The sequence below is a fragment of the Typha latifolia genome, chromosome 6 (assembly GCF_019914945.1).
Source record: "Typha latifolia isolate L0001 chromosome 6, TyphaL0001v2, whole genome shotgun sequence".
Lineage (NCBI taxonomy): Eukaryota > Viridiplantae > Streptophyta > Magnoliopsida > Poales > Typhaceae > Typha > Typha latifolia.
The window spans coordinates 14,282,675-14,300,352 of NC_133091.1; the positions used below are offsets into that span (position 1 = coordinate 14,282,675).

A 17,678-nucleotide genomic window follows, 5' to 3' on the forward strand; every position below is an offset into this window, starting at 1 on the left:
TTTTTACTTTGTGCATCCTATATATCTCAATGACAATTGAGAACTTATATTTCAAAGGATGGCGTTCATCACTAAGGCAATTGCTAGAATTAAGTTAGAATGGAGAAACAAATACAATCATCATAAAGAAATACTACCGACCAATCTAGGTATTAAAATTATCAAGTCTAAAACCCAAAATAACACCTCATAGTATTCTTGTCAAATGATTTAGTAGTCTTACATGTCCAAACTGCATGTTGCAAATATGTAGGCCCCTTAATTAAGTAGATGGAAATAAGACACCAATACTAATTTGACTGGGATGCAACAGAACCCTTGTCCATATGCTTGACCTTAATAATTAACAAAGGTAAATGCAAGGCAAAAGGTCACCTTGCCCAACAGTAAATTTTGGTGATTAATACTGCAATGAGTCAGTTCTAAGTCTTCATCAATGTTCCCTTTGGACCTACAAACTCACCTAATGCCAGTCTTTGTCCTTTCTTTAGGTAAAAATAATATTGCCTCACTTCAAGTATGATATATAAACTGAAACAAGACTAGAGTTTTCGTGCTTAAGTGAATAACTAGATAGACACATGAAATACTAGCAACGAATTAAGTGGGAGTTGGACAAGTTGTTAGAAGGAAGGAAGGAAATGGGGGTGGTTGGTGGATGCTAATTTGTCTGACCTAATAGCGAGACGTAGCTAACTTTCCTTAATAGGCTAAACTTTCCACGGCATAAAAATTTGAAGGACCCCATGCATGAGTGAACGTCTTCTCTCTTTGATGTGAAAGCGTGCTGCAATCCAAACCCTCACAACCCCCTACACTCTCGACAGAAATAGAAAGACACAAGTTGTAGCACAATACAATACATTGCATCAAGACTTTATATAAGAATAAACCTCTCTACAATCATTATCCTTCTTAGTTCCTAGCTAGCTAGCCTGCCTCCTCACCCTTCATGAATATATCCCACAAGAAATCATCGCAACCACAGTAACCAACCCAATCTTTTATATATCCTTTCCTATACACCATGAACTCTTTAATTAGTATATATATATATATATATATATATATATATATATGGGTTATTACTATTTTCATCATTTCTTAACATGCAATAAGCTCTCATATGCAGTCGTGATCATTTATTAGCAGGGGCCCAAACAATTACCAAATATCACTATAATCACCAAACCCCTTCCCACCAACCCACCTCCACCACAGTACTCCAAATTTAATTAAGCTCCATGGATATATATATATATATATATATATATATATATATATATATATATATATATATATATATATATGTATCGAAATTGAGTAACAAAGATTGATATATGGCTGAGTAAATATTGAAGCAATTAATTAAGACAACCCTATATTCTAGAGCTAATGATACATAGTTATGCTTACAAGAACAATAGATTAACGACATGAAAATTAAGATGAGCGCACTACTGAAGCTCCAAAAGAGTACTATTAATTGCTAGAGATAGGAAAACAAATTTCATACCACACTAAAATGGAGGATGTTTTAATTTTGAGAGGAAGAAAGACTTAGTAGGATGGCGGTGGTCGCGGACCGGCGGAAGCCCAGGCGCCGAACACCTCGTGCGCCAACTGACCGTTAGCAATCAGATTCGGCGGCAAGTTGTATAGCGGCATATCTACTGCTGCGCTGTTCATTCCTCCCCCTCCTCCTCCTCCTCCTCCTCCTGCGTTCTGCGGGACCTGCATCACCTCCGACCCAGGTGCCGCCGCCGTAGCAGCCTCGGATTCTTCGTCGCCGAGTGGCAACCTCTCGTATGTTGCGTTTGTGAACGTCGCCGCGATCACCATCACCGGCCCTGAGGCGACCAGCTCGCCGACGACGCTACCGCCCACGACCTGCCCCTGCCCGCCGGCGAGGTAGACGGCGAGGCCCGTCGCCCCCGCGGGCGAGGGAGCCGGCAGGAACGCCCCGGAGAGTGACAGGATCTCGAACCTCCCGTGGAGTGTGACGACAGCTCCGGGAGGCGCGGCCGGCTGCCGGAGGGTGACGTTGGTGACGACGCCGCTGCCGCTGAGGACGGATACGCCTCGCTGCCGGCGGCGGGCGAAGGCAGCGATAGCGTCCATGATGTCCGTGCCGGACGCGATCTCGAGCACGTGAGATCTTAGCGCGTTGGGGCTCTCCCGGGTGATGATGATCGGCGGCTTGGGCTTGTTCTTGGATCCGGGCGGGCGGCCTCGCGGGCGGCGCCCGGAGGATCCGGATCCCATAGCAGAGGTAGGGTCTGCGGCGGAGGGGGAGTGGTCGTCGCCCGGGTTGGAGTCGTCGAGGTGGTTGGTGGTGTTACTCCCGCTGCTGTTGGGCGTCGTAGGATTGGGATCGCTATTGCTGTTGTTGTCTCGGCGGAGAGGGGAGAGGTGGGTGAGGTTGTGGTGGAGGTGGAGCGAAGGCGGAGTGACAGTGGCGGTGGAGGAGGTGACGACGGGGTCGACACCTCCCATGCCTACGGTGCCTGCCCACCACCTGTTCGCCAGTTCTCCTCACTGAGTAAAACCCCTACTACTAACTCAACTGTAGAGATCGATGTATATATAGATAGATTTGCTGAAGATAATTGACAGCCAAACCACTCTTCCTGCTATATACTTGCGATTCCCTCCTCCTTCTTCCCTTATCTCCTTCTCAGAGTCAAAAGTCGCGCCCAAATGAAGCAAAAGCAAAAAAGAATTTCTTTCATCCACTGAAGAATTAAGCTATGCTACTATCTATCTATCTATCTATCTATCTATCTATCTATGCTCCTCTCTCTCTCTCTCTCTCACCATATATCCCTTTGTTTGTAACTAATCTAAGGCATAAATCAATCAAAAGGGATGAGCTGGGGGTGGGGGGTTATAAGTAATAAGCAAGCTAGAGCTGGGGAGATGTGGGGGGTAACGTGCGCATGAGAAAGTGGGGGCGGAGTGCAAACACGCCACTGTCTCGAGTCCCGACACAGTATCCAGTGCCAATTAAGGTCCGAACAACACAACTCCCATTATATTTAATTCATTAATCCATTTAATTAAACCACCTTTCACCACCCAATACGTATCCTAATTAATTCCTTTTCTAATCTAATTAACCGCCCCCCTTACTAATCCCTCGCTTTCCTCTCTTAACCCTGTTATTAATATATATACCTATGTGCTCTCTTCTCTTCTTTTTATAACACTACCACAAAATTTATTTATCCACTTTTTTTTTTTTTTTTTTTTTGTGCATTATATTTAACTTATCCTGCTCTTGCTCTTGCTCTTCATCTGAATAAATAAATAAGTAAAAGTAAACCGTGTTGGAAACTAAGGTCTGAATCTGCTGGTCTAATAATAGACGTTTGACGTGATCGTGTCTGGTGGGAGAGTTAGATTAACGCCGGCGACTTTTGCCATAGAAAGTTGCGTGCTATGGCAAGCGTTGCTTGCTTTTGGTTTCCTTATCGTTATCCTTTGAAATTCCTAATACCGGACCACTTCCAACTCGGACAATGGAACACCTTCTTTGAATCAGTCTCTTACACACGAACAGATCTCCTTATCCACCCGAATAAGCAAGCATTGAAACTCAACCAAATAAGGAAACGAAGAAGGAGAGAGGAAGGGGAAGGGAGGGGAGGGGGTTGGAATGATGGGGACCCTGCCATTGGCCTATTGACTCGAAATCTATAATTGGCCCCCATTGATACCTCCCCATTCCTGATATCGACCAACGAGTTGACATTTGGAATTGATGTGGGTGTTCTGATTCCAGTGTGATGTGAACGCACCGAGCCACAAAATTTTTTTCTTTTTCCATCTACATGCATATGCATTAATATAAAGTACATATCCAAGCTGCCATGGACAAAAAATTGTGGGCTTTTTTTCCAACTCTTTTGCAGAGATCCCGGAAGCGAAGAGGGCCATTAAAAGAGTGGGAGTACTGGGCCATTAATGGTGTAGATTATGCAGAGCAAACAGCGGATAGACTGTATCTAAATCTATATTATAATACAAGAGAAATGCACGTCGTGTCACATGGTGTTAGGGAACAGGAGGTAGACAAAGTAAATGGAGCCCCATTTAATTAAAGCAAGCATTAGCCGTCCACTTCTCCAAAGCATTTTTCTTAGGGTATATAGATGCCTATCAACCAAACTATCCAATACACAAAATAAAATCTTTTTTTTTCTTTTAAAAAAAAATAAAGTATCAGCCGACAGTCAAACATGGCCGGACGACGCCGTGAATTTAATCGTATTCTAAGCACTGAGGCATGCATATTATTATTATTTTTTTATGTGCGTAAAACTCTCTCGCTCGGAGAAGAAGAAGAAGAAGAAGAAGAAGAAGAAGAAGAAGAAGAAGTAGTAGTAGTAGTAGTAGTAGTAGTAGTAGTGAAGCGAGTAGGAGAAATTATTTAAAAATTAGTACTTACGGGGACGCGGGAAAAGGAGAGGAAAAAGAGGAGAGAGAGATAGAGAGAGAGAGAGAGAGAGAGAGGAATACCTCGGGAAACGTGGAGGAGTTGTCCGAAATGGGTTGGCTTTGCATGTAGCGTTTGGGAATTTGGAATCTACGTGGGAAAGGGAAGAACTACCGAGGGAGGTGAATGAATCGGACACAGACAGTTCGGATCAAACGGCACGGATGCCCATGGACTCGCACCTGCAGTGCACGTGCACCCCCTAACCTATGTTTACATAAACATAATAATAATAATATTATTATTATTATTAACCTAGGAAAGAGGTGATTCCTTTTGCTTCCTCTTTATTCCATCTTGGTACAAACTCCTCCTTTTCTCTTTAAATAATCGATTCAAATATCTTCTTATTAATTCATTAATTATTTTAAAAAACTTATTAATCTACAATAATATTTTTCATTAATATTGTAAACGAGGGTGCCATGGCCTCTGAAGAGGGCCTTTTTGCTTGTAATGTTGTAGAACAACAAAGCATTGAAGTTTGAGTTAATAATGCATAGCAGTTGAATTGACTCACTAATTTACCTTTCTTAATTACAATCTCTGACTTGGTTCTATATTTTCAACCTTCTATCATAGTTTAATAATTTACAATAGTCTTTCATTGATCAATATTATCCTAACCGGCTAGCATGCTATCTTCCTCGCTCCTCAGTCTCTATCTCAACATTTAAAATGAAAACAAAGAAATATATCCTGAAAAAGTTATCTGTTGTACTTAGTCAATTAGTTTGTGTACCATTATATTTAATACAAAGAAGATTCCAAAGTCCCAACCTGGATCATCTTGCTTTAAATATTTAGTTGCTCTAAATAATTAGGATGGTCCTCTTTTTAAGTGGGGAACAATACAATACAAAACCCTTGGAGAAATTTTTTCCAACCAGACTTGAACCCACTATATACTGCTCAAAATCATACCCTCCCACGAAGCATCAAACCCGGCCGCTAGAAGTACATCATTTGACTACTCATACAATTTTTAAATCGATTTTATAATAATAAAAAAAAAACATGATATTTATTGTAATAGCCTCGCTACGAGCAAAGCAAGAGAAAGTAGGCAAGATTTTAATAAACATTATCCAAATAAATACGCAAGCATAATTAGCCAACTAACTTATGACTTCATCACTACCATCTTACATCTTCAAGCACCGTAGATTTTTTAGCCTCTGCAGAAAAAAATTTAATATATATATATATATACCACTCGAACTGGTTGTCGAGGGAAAATACCTCGTTAAAGTAGAGGTAGAGTACCTGGGAAAATGGTTAGATCTGCTGTTGGAGCCCAAAGCCCATATCAGAATGAGTCATGTGGGCCAATCTAATTATTTTGGGCCACATACGGCCCGGCCTGGCCCGGCCTTGACTCATAAGCATCCCCCCCCCACTATTAGCAATTTAGCATGCATCAATATCCAAGTCAAAAAGTTAAACCACGCGTGCGACCTCCACTCGGTCGTCAACCAACCACCTCCATGATCGATCTAAGAAGCTCATGGAGGCGGTTCCCCCTAGAAGATAGAAGAAGATAGATACTTATGAAGACTTTCCTCTAACCCAAGATACACGGAAAGAAAGAAAGAAACAATTCATTATATGTGCTTCTCATAAATAACATGGGTTTTATTTTCATTTAATTCACAAAAGAGGGATGATATTAGTCAAATCATATCACTGTTTTTCTTTTCAGAAAAAAAAATAATCTTGGATTCTAATTCTGATAACGCTAGACACATAACAAAAACTTAGTACACATGAAAAATAAAAAAAGTAGAGCCATTTTACAAGTCTTAGCATTTAGGCATCTGAATCTATTCAAGCAAATAGAAGAACAAGTATGAAGCTCAAATAAAATATTGCCCATGATGAGAGACACTAAAAAAGCAAAAATCCTAAGCCCAATATGATATCCATTGATGGACAAGCTCACGCTTTAGGCCTAGATGATGCCCACGGCAAGAGGCGAGCTCCAACCAACCGGGGAGGAGGTTGTCCACAACATGCTCAAATAAAATGTGGAATAGAAATAATCATTTATTATTTCTCTTTTTACAAAGATATTTAAGATATTTAAATATAAATTATAATTTTATCTTACAACTATTATATTGTCTTCTAAAAATAAAATTTAATTCTTACTGATTAACACAATTATAAACAACATCACAAATGAATATCTCATATTAAAATATTTTTCACTATAAATATATTGCAAAGTGGTAGATTTAGTACCAAAGAGGATAAATTAATTATTTACATTAAGGAAAAAAGTTGGGTCAAAATTTTATCTCAACTAAAAATATCCAGAATAAATTTTTTATTTTAAAATCTTATCGAGCATTTGGCTTGAATTTTTAAAATAAATAGGATTTATTCAGAAATTACCAAAGATATTATTTCCTATCCGGAAATATGCATAGTCCTTTCTTCATTGGTTTAACATCACTTCACATCAACTTGTACGAAGAAGATTGGACCACTCGATTTATTATGACGATGAATAATAAGCCAATGAGGAAAAGACAAGCAAAATTAATGCGATGGAAATAGTTTCCGAGTTTTTCCATTGTAGCGATTAAACCATATATACGATTATATGATCCCTTTCTCCAAATTTAAAAAAGAAGAAGCAAAGGTACAATATTTCCGATAACTATTTTTATCCCCGTATTTGATAATAAAGTAAAAGTTGGTATTCTCTCGTCATCGACGTCGTCACAATTTATACATCACGATCTAACAGTCAATCTACGGTGGGGTAGTGACCTCCCCCCGACTGCAATAATTTATTCGGACCTCCAGCATCCTCCCTCCTCTCGTCCTCCTCGTTTTGCAGCATTGTCTCCTCGGAGCCTAAAAGTAGTGTAACGATAAACTAATCAAAACTGGTGTTAGATAAATAACAACAAGTGTTTTTTTTAAATAATAATAATAAGGAAATGGGTACCCGTCTCCATGTTCTCGGATCCATCTTTGGCGCCACCACCCTAACCGTCACGACTTTCGAGGCGGCGGCGAATCCGGGCCGGTGGCATCCCTTGGCAACCTTATCCTTATATCTCGCGTAAACCGTTGCCGTCGAATCGGATCCTCCGAGCCAGCCCGTCCGGTTCCTGACCCGATCCAGGAAGAAGAGGACGGGGCGCTCGCAGGGGTCCTCCGGACTGAGGACTCGGGTGTTAAATGTGAAGGGCCCGTTGCTAAAGCTCCGCCATGTCTGGAAGGTCAAAAGCGGGATTTCCAGTAGCCACGGGGATAGGGCCCAGGGGTAGATTTGGACGGTGTAGCCCCACGACACTGAGGCGGACCACGTGAACCCGGGACCCGACTCGTAGCAGAAGGTCTGCTGTAGGATTCGCGCCGGGTCGAATCTTGACGCCCCAACCAGGGACCGGATGGCGTCGATTTGGGTGGGCCCCGTCGGGGAAACGGGCTGGAGGTAGTCAAGGTGGTGTAAGGAGACCAGTGGGGCGATCGGGTGCGCCGCGAGCATGCCGTACGCGTCGCCTCGGAGATCCACCTGAGATGAGATGAGATGAGATTTGGAGGGATTGTATTGTAAAATGTTACTATCAGGTTATATAGGTGGGACCAATTTATTAACCGGATTAATGGGTGGAGTGGCATGGCACCGGGGGTGAAACGTGGCGAGACAAAGATGCTAGCTAGACGACAGGCCAAAAGGGATATAGATATAGATGAGACTCATTTAACTGCCACCCGTCGGCAAACGCATCAAGTCCGAACGTTTGAGAAATAAAAGGAATTTAATAATTTTATTTTTTAAAAAATAAATAATAATAATAATAATAATAATAATAATAATAATAAGATAAATAATACCTGATGGAATCCGGGTTCGCGGGTTAGTGGTATCCCGAGTTCGCTAAGGCAGGACTGGATCCGCTGATCACTGCCGTAGAAGTGAGAGTACCGGTCGAGGCAGCCCTCGATGACGCGGGCGAGCTCCGCCGCGGCTGGGTAGCTAATCGCGAACCCGCCTCCGCCAAAGGCCATGCCGTACGAGTGCATCACATCTTGCTCCACGCTTTCTGAGGCGGCCCCGATGTAATACATCTCCTCGTGGTCGTATTTCTCCAGAACCGCCACCAGATTCTCCGGGAAGAAGACCGTGTCATCGTCGCCCATCACGAACCATCGCACCGGGTTCGGGTCCTGACCCGAGAATTCTACGATCCGATATGACTCCGCCACGATCCGCGCCATTCGCGAAGCCGAGGCCCGGTTCCCGAAGCGGGACGCGTTGGCGGAGACCCGGTAGGGGGGGCACGTGGAAGGCCAGAAACCCACGGGCTCCTCATCGAGCCACACGTGTCCCCGCATCTCGTCAGCACGCCACCACAGCTCCGTGTACCCGCGGCGCTGCTCCCACGTGCGGGCGGACCCGCCGAGGCCGAAGACGATGTGGGAGAGGGTGGTCGGGATACGTGAGACGGAGGAGCCCGGACCTTCGGCGGCGAGATTGGAGACTGCAGCCGGCGGGAGATGGGAGCGCCACCGGTACTGGCCGGCTGAGAAGGCGGAGTAGGTGACGAGGGCGAAGGAGAAGAGGAGGAGGGCGGCGGCGGGAAGGAGATAAGGTTTCCATCTCTGTATCGTCTCCATCTTATTCTCGATTGGGTTAATAATGGGGAGTAATATTTGTACGAGAACCTTATTCGGGAAGAGGGAGAGATAAATGGGTAGATATTCGAATGTAATCGGAGTCTCGACCTACTTTTAACTTATTTCTCTCTTCGTTGGTTTGGACTTTCTATTTCTAAACCCCATCCAAGAGGAGGGGAGAGAGAGAGATGAGAGAGAGACGATATGTTGCTAAACGAAGCGAGAAATCTTTTCCTCAATAATGCTCGGCATTAGCGTTTTGGCAACGTCGTACTGAAACATCGACGAGAACTCTCTCTCTAACGCCTCTTTTCGACAATTACAGTAAAACCCCTGCATAATTGATAATTTTCACCGTCATTTCTATCACGAATTATGAATCTTTTAAATAAATATTACAACTAAAATACTTTTTTTTAGTCAAACTTTATATAAAAAAAAAGTGAAGTAATAAATTATCCATAAAATTTTATAATAAATAAATATATCCGATAAAATTATATATATATATATTTATTTATTTATTTATTTAAAGTAAAATTTATATTAAAATTAACATACTTATTCATAGTTAATAACTAAATACAAATTCTTACCTAAACTTATGATAATTTTTATGTATTAAAATCAAACAACAAAATATACTATTATATTTTTTAACTCGATTATAATCTGAATAATTATTTATCTATTGAATAGCTCGTTTACAATATACATATCTCATATAATAAAGATGTTGTATTTAATTCTTTAGAAATTTTAACCCAGTTAATGAATGGGTTATATACATGTTTACATTATTTTGATATGTTTGAATCCGGGTAATTGGGCCCTCACCTCAGTGAATACAAATATTAGTATAACACTATCCATAGATTACATTATTTTTCAACAAACCGAGGCCTCACGTTTCCCATCTGCTGGGTTCGTACCTTTTTGTTTCTTCTTATTTTACTTGATACCTGTAAGTCCAATGTGTATAACGCACTAAAAGAAAAAATATATTCTAAGTTAAGATTAGTTGATAGCTGTAAGTCTGTGTGCATGAATAGAAATAGATACGATCATTTAATCAGTTAATTCTTTAAATTTTTCTTCACTATTTAAGATTTTAGTTTGATTATAATGATTAATTTTATTTTTATTGTGTAGATAGCAACCTTCACTTACTATAAGAGAACGCACATATAGAGAAAAAAAAGAAAAGAAAGAAAACCTGACTTCTAAATATATTTTTATAACCGACTTAATAATTCTACCCGTGTAAAGAAAAGTCCTGGCTCCCAAATGAACTTAGATGTAGTATATATTAGGGGTAACAAGGATAAGAATATGTGATCAAATCTCAAATGAGTTAGGCTTCTTGGGTCGGGTGCTAATTTTGATGCGACCCAGTTAAGCATTTAATCCGGTCCAACTGACTTAAAAGGCTTGTTTACATCCAAAAGGCCCAGATCTCTTAGGAGACCGTCAAAGGTTGCTTCATGCATATTACAAGGTACCCTATGACGACTTGGATTCATTCTATTAACTTTCGAAATCTCCATGAGAGAAAAAGAAGAAGGCTAAGATGTTAAGCGAGAAAGATTTAGGAAGGGGGGGGCGGGTGCAGTGGTGTATGGTCCTTATTTTTTTTTGTTGGGTTTCCTCGTTATTTTTGGTTTCGTGGCTCCCTATTATCGACGGCATCGTCTCCTTCTCTCTACCACTGCTGCACCCTTCCATCCACTATAAACTATTGTTCTGATAATCTAAACAAATATTGTGTTTTTGATGTGTAATTTCTTACTAGCCCGATCTAAAATGGTCATGACAGAATCTTTCAAAGCTTAATCTATTGTTCTCTGTAGTGGATTAGAATATGTGTTTGGTTTATTTTTATGGGTCATTTGAGTTTGATGCAACGTACTTTTTTTTGAAAAAAAAAATTATGTCAAGTTAGCAGTAGCTTACTAGCTTGTTTAAAACTGTAATTTTGTTCTTAAATTCTTTTTTAATGTATTAGGTGTTTGGAACGAATAAGATGGATATCTATTTTACAAATAAAAAAGAAAAAAGAAGAAGAAGATTTAGAGATAGCCAATTGCAGAAGTGGAGGGAAACTGGAAAGGATCTGTGGTGCAAGTGGTGGTCAGAGTTTCTAAGGAAGGCTTCTAAAATGGGATAACGTAAAAATATAGAGTAATCAATCCCAGAGACATAAACAAACGTACATGCAGATGCTTTACCACGTGGCACGAAGCACGGGATGCAACCATCCAATCCAGTTGGGATGTGGGCCAGACTAAGACTCTCCGACCAATGAGAATATTGGGATCAATATGCAATCTAGAGATGATTCCAAACTTTCTTGGGCAGCAATGCACGTGGATGTCCTTGTCTTATTATTCCCAATATTCACTTCACTTCTTCTGCGACAATATGAGTATGCATATGATTGACATTGGATTCTCACACTTTACTTGCTGCCCACTACTTGGACTTATCTCGTGCCGCCGGACCACTAACAACTCTAACTCTCTATCTATCTATCTACAATTCAAAACGTTATATATTTCTTAAGAATTAATCCTCCTAGCCTTCATGCTAATGCTTTTCTAAAGATAATATTGTCTAGTTTTAACCTAAATTGCTGGCAATCCACTGCACTATGTGAAAGTACTGTACGTCAGAATACTATAAGTTGGTACTCTTTGAGAATATAATGGCTGTATAAACCTTTGTCTACATTCGATCGTGTGTATGAACACACTCAACACAAACACACACACACACACACACACACACATATATATATAAAAAGAGAGAGAGAGAGAGAGAGAGAGAGAGAGAGAGAGAATATGTATGTAGATGATCGACGCGTCCTGATCCTTATAGCTCTACGCCCAGAATAAATAATTTTTCCCTCATACGGCATTCCAGACATTGAAAGTGATTCTAGCATGCAGCTCCTGAGCGAATTGTGGGTCACGTGCATGCATGAATGCACTAATCTTCCCGTAAAAGGAAGATCTAATTCTCCTAATTTATCATACACATACATGTATATATACATACATATCTACATGCATATCCTGTTAAGGTGACACATGTAATGCTGCAGTTACCAATTGTTTAAAACAGTAGACAGATAAAGACCCTACATAAGTACACTTGATTCCTTCTTCTCTTCAGAGCCCATTTACTCTTTCTTTTTCTTTTTCTTTTTGTTTAAAAAAACATTTGTTCATACGTGAAAATAATAAAGTAATATAAGCCACAGCATCTAGCTCCTTGGGCTAAGTAATTCCCTAAAGAATGCAGCCACTCTTTCACACTCTTCGATGTTTTATAAAGTCCTCATCACATTCCAATTGCTGAAGTATATATTTAGCAGGGCAGTATCACAGTATGGGTGGAAAGGACATCTAGCTCCCCAACCAACCTATTCATATATATATGAACCGATGATCAGTAATGCAGCTCCCCATCTATTTTGTACTTCTCTGCATCTCTAGCTGTTCTCTCTGACCAAGCTTGTCCACGGGTTAACTCCCCAGCCCAAGACAAGAAAACGTACACTCCACCCTCCTTAATGATCCCCTTACACACATCCAGTAATCTGTCTAAATTTAACCAACCACCTCTCCTTTGCTCTTTTTTAAAAACATGCCTCTTGTACTGCAAAGGGCAATTTCCTCATCTGGAGTCCCTTTTCCAAGGCATCCATATTGAGGCACTTCTCTCAATCCTCACCCCCTTGTGAGGAAAGCAATTGCTGGGTATGTTCTTAAATTCTTCTGTGGCCCATCATAAAATCATCTAAATGCCTTCAAGTCAAAGTTGATGTTACATCTAGGTGGCATTTAAGCATACGTGAAACTTTTGGGCTATAGTTAGCTAGTATTTAGAGGTGTACTAGCTAGCTCTATAACCTTTATAGTTAGCTACTGTATATTTATTCCCTTGTGTTAATCTAACAGTAGAATATATGATGCCATGGCTAAGTTGGGTTTGATTATTACTGGGTTAAAATATATGTTATGGAGTTCTGAGGAGGGAGGAAGAGGAGGAGAAAAAAGAAAAAGAAAGAAAGAAAGAAGGGAGATATGGATGGAATGTGAATTTATGGAGAAGAGAGATCATCTGTCTAATGCTGCGAGAGTGCAGAAAAGGGAATCAACATGTACTGCAGCATCAGAGCACAAATACTCTAAGACAGAATCACATGCAAGTTGGGTTTAGTTCTAGTGCTGGAATGTGTCAGTGAACGACCTCGACAGGTAGGAAAAAAAACAACCCTCATCACTTCCCATGACCCTTTAAAGACACAGCCTGCTCCTCATAAAACTCTCTCTTCTCTCTCTCACCTAAGCATAAAAGAAGCAGATTTGAAAGTATATATTGTATGACATATAGCAACAAATCGATCGACCAGCTTCTGTTAGGCTAAATTTGGAATAAACAAGAGTAACCCCATATGGAGTATATGATCAAATCATAAAAACACACCACATAGTGTTTCCTAAAAGGGGAAAACAAAAGGAAGAAAGAGAAGAGGAGAAACGACATCGATTAACAACCTCGCAACTGATAAGAATCTACCGCAGTGTTGCCCTAACGTTATTAGAGATAGAAGGATAAGATTAACTTCTGTCTAATAATTGTATTCACATTTTATCGTCTTATTTTAAATGAGAAAAAATTAAGACCATTAGACGTATTCACAGTTTAGAGAATCTGAAAGAAAAGAAAAGAGACCAAGACGTTAAGATGGGAATTAGATGGTATATATAGTAGCCTTGTTACAAATGGAGCGGCCGGGCATTATGAAGTAAGTAATGCTAGAAAACTCGTGATTTGAGTAACATATATCACAGTTTTTTCGAGGGGAAAGAAATAATCCTATGCCTAATATGAAACAATTACGATCTCCATAGCAAGAACTAAAATGATAAAATGGATCCTTTAATTCACATACCTATAGTATTTTGCATATCGAAACAAGGCCAAGGTGTTGATCGTATGCAAACTTCGCCAGATCTCAAGATTGAAGTTCTCTATAATTAATTAATGCTTGGCACGATGACTAGCTCATGGTTACAATTACTATTATCAAAGATAAACAAACTTCAAGCAATTGATAAATTCAAAGATATAACATGGACTTTTTGCAGATTAATTACTAAAAGGATAAAGCAAAGAGAAGGAAAAGAGATCAAACTAAATAGTACTTGGAATGGAGCATCCTAATGAATCCAAGAGCAAGGCATGTATATGTTCAGCTAGCACTGGAGTTTTTTTTAACCTTCGGGGGATTCCCGAGCCTGAGCTCAAGATCTAATTCCTCTACCGGGATAGGACAAAGTTTGAATTCCTCGGTTTGGAGGTGTTGCCAATTGCCCGAAGATGACCTTGTCAATAAAGGAGATTTTAGATCAATCTTCCGTTTCTTGCTACTGTTGACCTCATAGTCGTATTCATCTCGATCTTTTTCTACCCGACTGCTCACTTCCCGTAAGTTTGAATCATCTCTTCCAAGGCCTAATTCCGTGGTAGCGATCAGCGGATTGTTTCTTGGATCTTCGACCGATGAAATGATAGATAGAAGAGATTCTTTCTGGTTCTCTCGAATACAAGGCTTAAAATAGGAGGTAGAAGCAAATCCAGGCTCATTTCCAATCACTTTGGCAGATGCAACTGGAGCTCTTGAAGGAGAGAGAGGAGAATTAAACATAGCTTTAGAACTATACACAAGGGAACCAACCTGAGGAGGGTGTGATGTTGGTACTGATGTGAATGGAGTATTTAAATGTTCATGGTCATCACTAGCATCTTGGTTCTGATCATCATTTGGGCTTGAGGATTGCTTGAGCCGAGCTCGGTCTCTGCGGTGCACGTTCATGTGACCGCCGAGAGCTTGCGCCGATCGGAATTCTCTTCTGCAAAAGCTGCACGAGTAGGATCTTGGAGGCCACGTACAACTACCCAAGTGGCCCGCGAAGTCTTCTGCGAAGGCTTGCTCCTCCCAAGACTCATGGTAGGTGGATCCTACGGCGGCGATGGCAGAAATATGGGATCTTAGGAGAGGGCTTTCGTGACTCAGCTTCCTTCTTTGCCACATCCAAAGCCTAGCTTGGTCCATAGCGCATGGATGAGGGAGATCTGAGTGATGGAGGAGAGGGGAGAAGGGGACTGAGGAGTAGTTGCTTCGATATGTGATTGCTGAAAGGAATTATAGAAAAAGTTGAATAGAGATGGAGGAGAACATCTGTATCCAAGTTGGAAAGACAGAAACATACATGAGAATCTCTGAAGAAACAAAATGTAACTGTTCTACTTTATGAGCTTTACAAGCAAATTTGACCTTGAGGCCGGATTTATTACCTCTTTTAGTAAATATCTTGAGGTTGTTTAATTTCCCACCCAATAATTAGTAGGGAAGTTATATGGAAGGTCAATTATCACAATCCTCTACATTAGGCGGGTGCAATATGCAGGAAACTAATTTTATGCCATTAGAGAAAGATTAGAATAGTTTGTCCGTAAGCCTGGAACAATATTGGCAACAGCGACATGATAACACCAAATCAACTTCAAGTGGGAGTGCCTGCTCTTAAACGACAACATTCGAAGTGTTCTTCTCACACTCAACAACAGTCCACCTAGGCTAGCTACCTCCCATATATAATATATATATATGTATATAAATCATCTTGAAGGATATTTACTGAAGCTACTTATTTTATTTGCATATAATCTCTGTATGCCTGCGTGTAGCTAGCTATACATTTATAAGCGTAAAACTAAAAGATTAATGTTCTTGAAAACTGAAGCGTCATCGTCTATTAATGAATTGTTAGCCAAAATAAGTATTTCCTAGTGTAGAATGCTTGCCGACAAGAGGAGGAAAGAACTCGACCAATTAATCTTGATGTGGGGTTCGACTTTGATTTCAGGAGTCCTTTCATTTTCTCGTATTAATCAGGGATGCATGCAATAAGAGAAGTACTATGGATAAGAAAAATATAAATTTCCTCCTTTCGATCATGTTCAACTTCACGGGTTTTTCTTGTCAAGGATATCTCATTTGCTTGAACAAATCAAAGTAATTAAACAATTGACCACTTGTAATCAACACAAATATTTTATTTGGAACCGATCGAAGGAGTTTCTCGAGAAAAGATGGCGAAAGAATTGTTGTTAATTCTCAAGTGTTGTTTGTTAATTCTATTAAATATTGCTTGTGCCAGAGTCCTTTTCGTCACATCTTCGTCATAAGGTCAATACAACAGGTCAATTAAGAAAATTACTAGTTATATAACAGTACTCAATCTTCCAATTTCTTCTTTCCTTTTGCTCTTGATTTGGAAGAAAGGTATACAACTCTCTCTCTCTCTCTCTCTCTCTCTCTCTCAGATTTTTTTCTTCTTAGAGCTAAGTATTGCTTTCCATATCTCATCTCGAAATAAGAACATATATGTGGTAATTTTAGCATTTAAAAATGTATTAGCTTAGTATTAGTATTAAGGAACGTTCCTCACACTATGGAGAATAAGGCATATCATATAAACCTACCCTTATCATTCCAACAGAGTAGACAAAACTAGAGCCACGAACTCATTTTCGGTTTTTAATCATTCTTCACCTTTAATAACATGCACCAGTCAAAGATAATCTGTCAACGAAAAGAAAAAAAAAAAAAAATATATATATATATATATATATATATATATATATCTTTTCCTTTGTCTTATCTTCTGAAGTGTCTCTATTACCCAAGTTTCTTTGAAGTGACTCTTCAATTGCAAATTATTTTGCTTGAAGAATGACAGTAACGTAAGAAATGAAATCAAATCGAGCTCATGGTGTTGACTATTAAAAGTAGTGAATTAAGGAAAGAAAAGGAGAATTGTAAGTGTATAATTTCGAGTCTTTTCTGAACCAGTTGGGCTTAGTGCGTGCAGCTAAAGCATTAGTGATTATGGAGGTGACCTTTTGGAGTAAGAACATACATTTGACTCATATTATTCGAGTCTTTTGTTACTATTTCTTCGTACGATGTGTTGAGCTCTCCTATATTTACAAGTGTTACTTATGGAATAAATTGGATTCAATAATATGCATGATACGATGCTTTTTTATCTTGTGGATTATCTGTACAACAGGGTATCTGTCTTCAAAGTTTATCACTGTTAAAAACACGACAGATGTCAATACCACAACAGTGATTCTCCTGTAAACATTATTAATTTGACCAATTTATAGTTCCTCTTCTGTTTGCTAACTCTAAGCTGTAGCTGATCACGATGGTTGCAGACTAAGTCTGCAGTTGGAAGATCATGAGCGCAGTCAGCTGTTCCGTCTTCCAGTGCTTTTGTAATCAAATCTCTTGCCTTGCCCTATTACTTAAGCACTATTTCTTGTATGTATTTATGCTGTATAATTCATTGTTCAATAAATGGTCATGTTTCTTGTTCTTAGCTGAGTTAATATATTTCAAGATTATTTTTTACTGTTTCAATGCACGTCAGACTGGGCACTTTACTTCAATTTCCTTCAT

At 39.8% G+C, this 17,678-nt stretch overlaps 3 protein-coding genes across 4 annotated transcripts; all 3 read right to left on the reverse strand.

Moving 5' to 3' along the window:
* Positions 1-1,341: 1,341 nt before the first annotated feature.
* On the reverse strand, positions 1,342-2,973 carry LOC140791560 (AT-hook motif nuclear-localized protein 15-like). The gene has a single exon (XM_073142201.1). It carries the CDS (start codon positions 2,494-2,496, stop codon positions 1,561-1,563), a length of 936 nt encoding a protein of 311 aa, XP_072998302.1. The 5' UTR covers positions 2,497-2,973; the 3' UTR covers positions 1,342-1,560.
* Positions 2,974-7,042: 4,069 nt separating this feature from the next.
* LOC140790179 (uncharacterized) lies at positions 7,043-9,445 on the reverse strand. 2 transcript variants are annotated; one of them, XM_073140140.1, is made up of 3 exons: positions 8,354-9,445; positions 7,458-8,030; positions 7,043-7,363 (listed from the first exon to the last, which is right to left on the reverse strand). In XM_073140140.1, exons 1-3 carry the CDS (start codon positions 9,134-9,136, stop codon positions 7,259-7,261), a joined length of 1,461 nt encoding a protein of 486 aa, XP_072996241.1. In that variant the 5' UTR covers positions 9,137-9,445; the 3' UTR covers positions 7,043-7,258. The 2 variants fall into 2 exon arrangements, with proteins under 2 accessions (XP_072996241.1, XP_072996240.1); XM_073140139.1 differs by having other exon boundaries at positions 7,043-7,385; positions 8,354-9,415.
* Positions 9,446-14,396: 4,951 nt separating this feature from the next.
* Positions 14,397-15,260, reverse strand: LOC140791199 (uncharacterized). The gene has a single exon (XM_073141612.1). The coding sequence runs from the start codon at positions 15,258-15,260 to the stop codon at positions 14,397-14,399; it is 864 nt and encodes a 287-aa protein (XP_072997713.1).
* Between the last annotated feature and the right edge of the window lie 2,418 nt (positions 15,261-17,678).

What these genes read in the sequence shown, in the direction of transcription:
- LOC140791560 (XM_073142201.1), bottom strand. Translation starts at nt 2,496, where the DNA reads ATGGGAGGTGTCGACCCCGTCGTCACCTCCTCCACCGCCACTGTCACT.
- LOC140790179 (XM_073140139.1), bottom strand. Translation starts at nt 9,136, where the DNA reads ATGGAGACGATACAGAGATGGAAACCTTATCTCCTTCCCGCCGCCGCC. An exon ending in GCGAACCCGGATTCCATCAG is followed by an intron (nt 8,031 to 8,353) that starts GTATTATTTATC and finishes ATCTCATCTCAG; the next exon opens with GTGGATCTCCGAGGCGACGC. An exon ending in ATCCGAGAACATGGAGACGG is followed by an intron (nt 7,386 to 7,457) that starts GTACCCATTTCC and finishes AGTTTTGATTAG; the next exon opens with TTTATCGTTACACTACTTTT.
- LOC140791199 (XM_073141612.1), bottom strand. Translation starts at nt 15,260, where the DNA reads ATGGACCAAGCTAGGCTTTGGATGTGGCAAAGAAGGAAGCTGAGTCAC.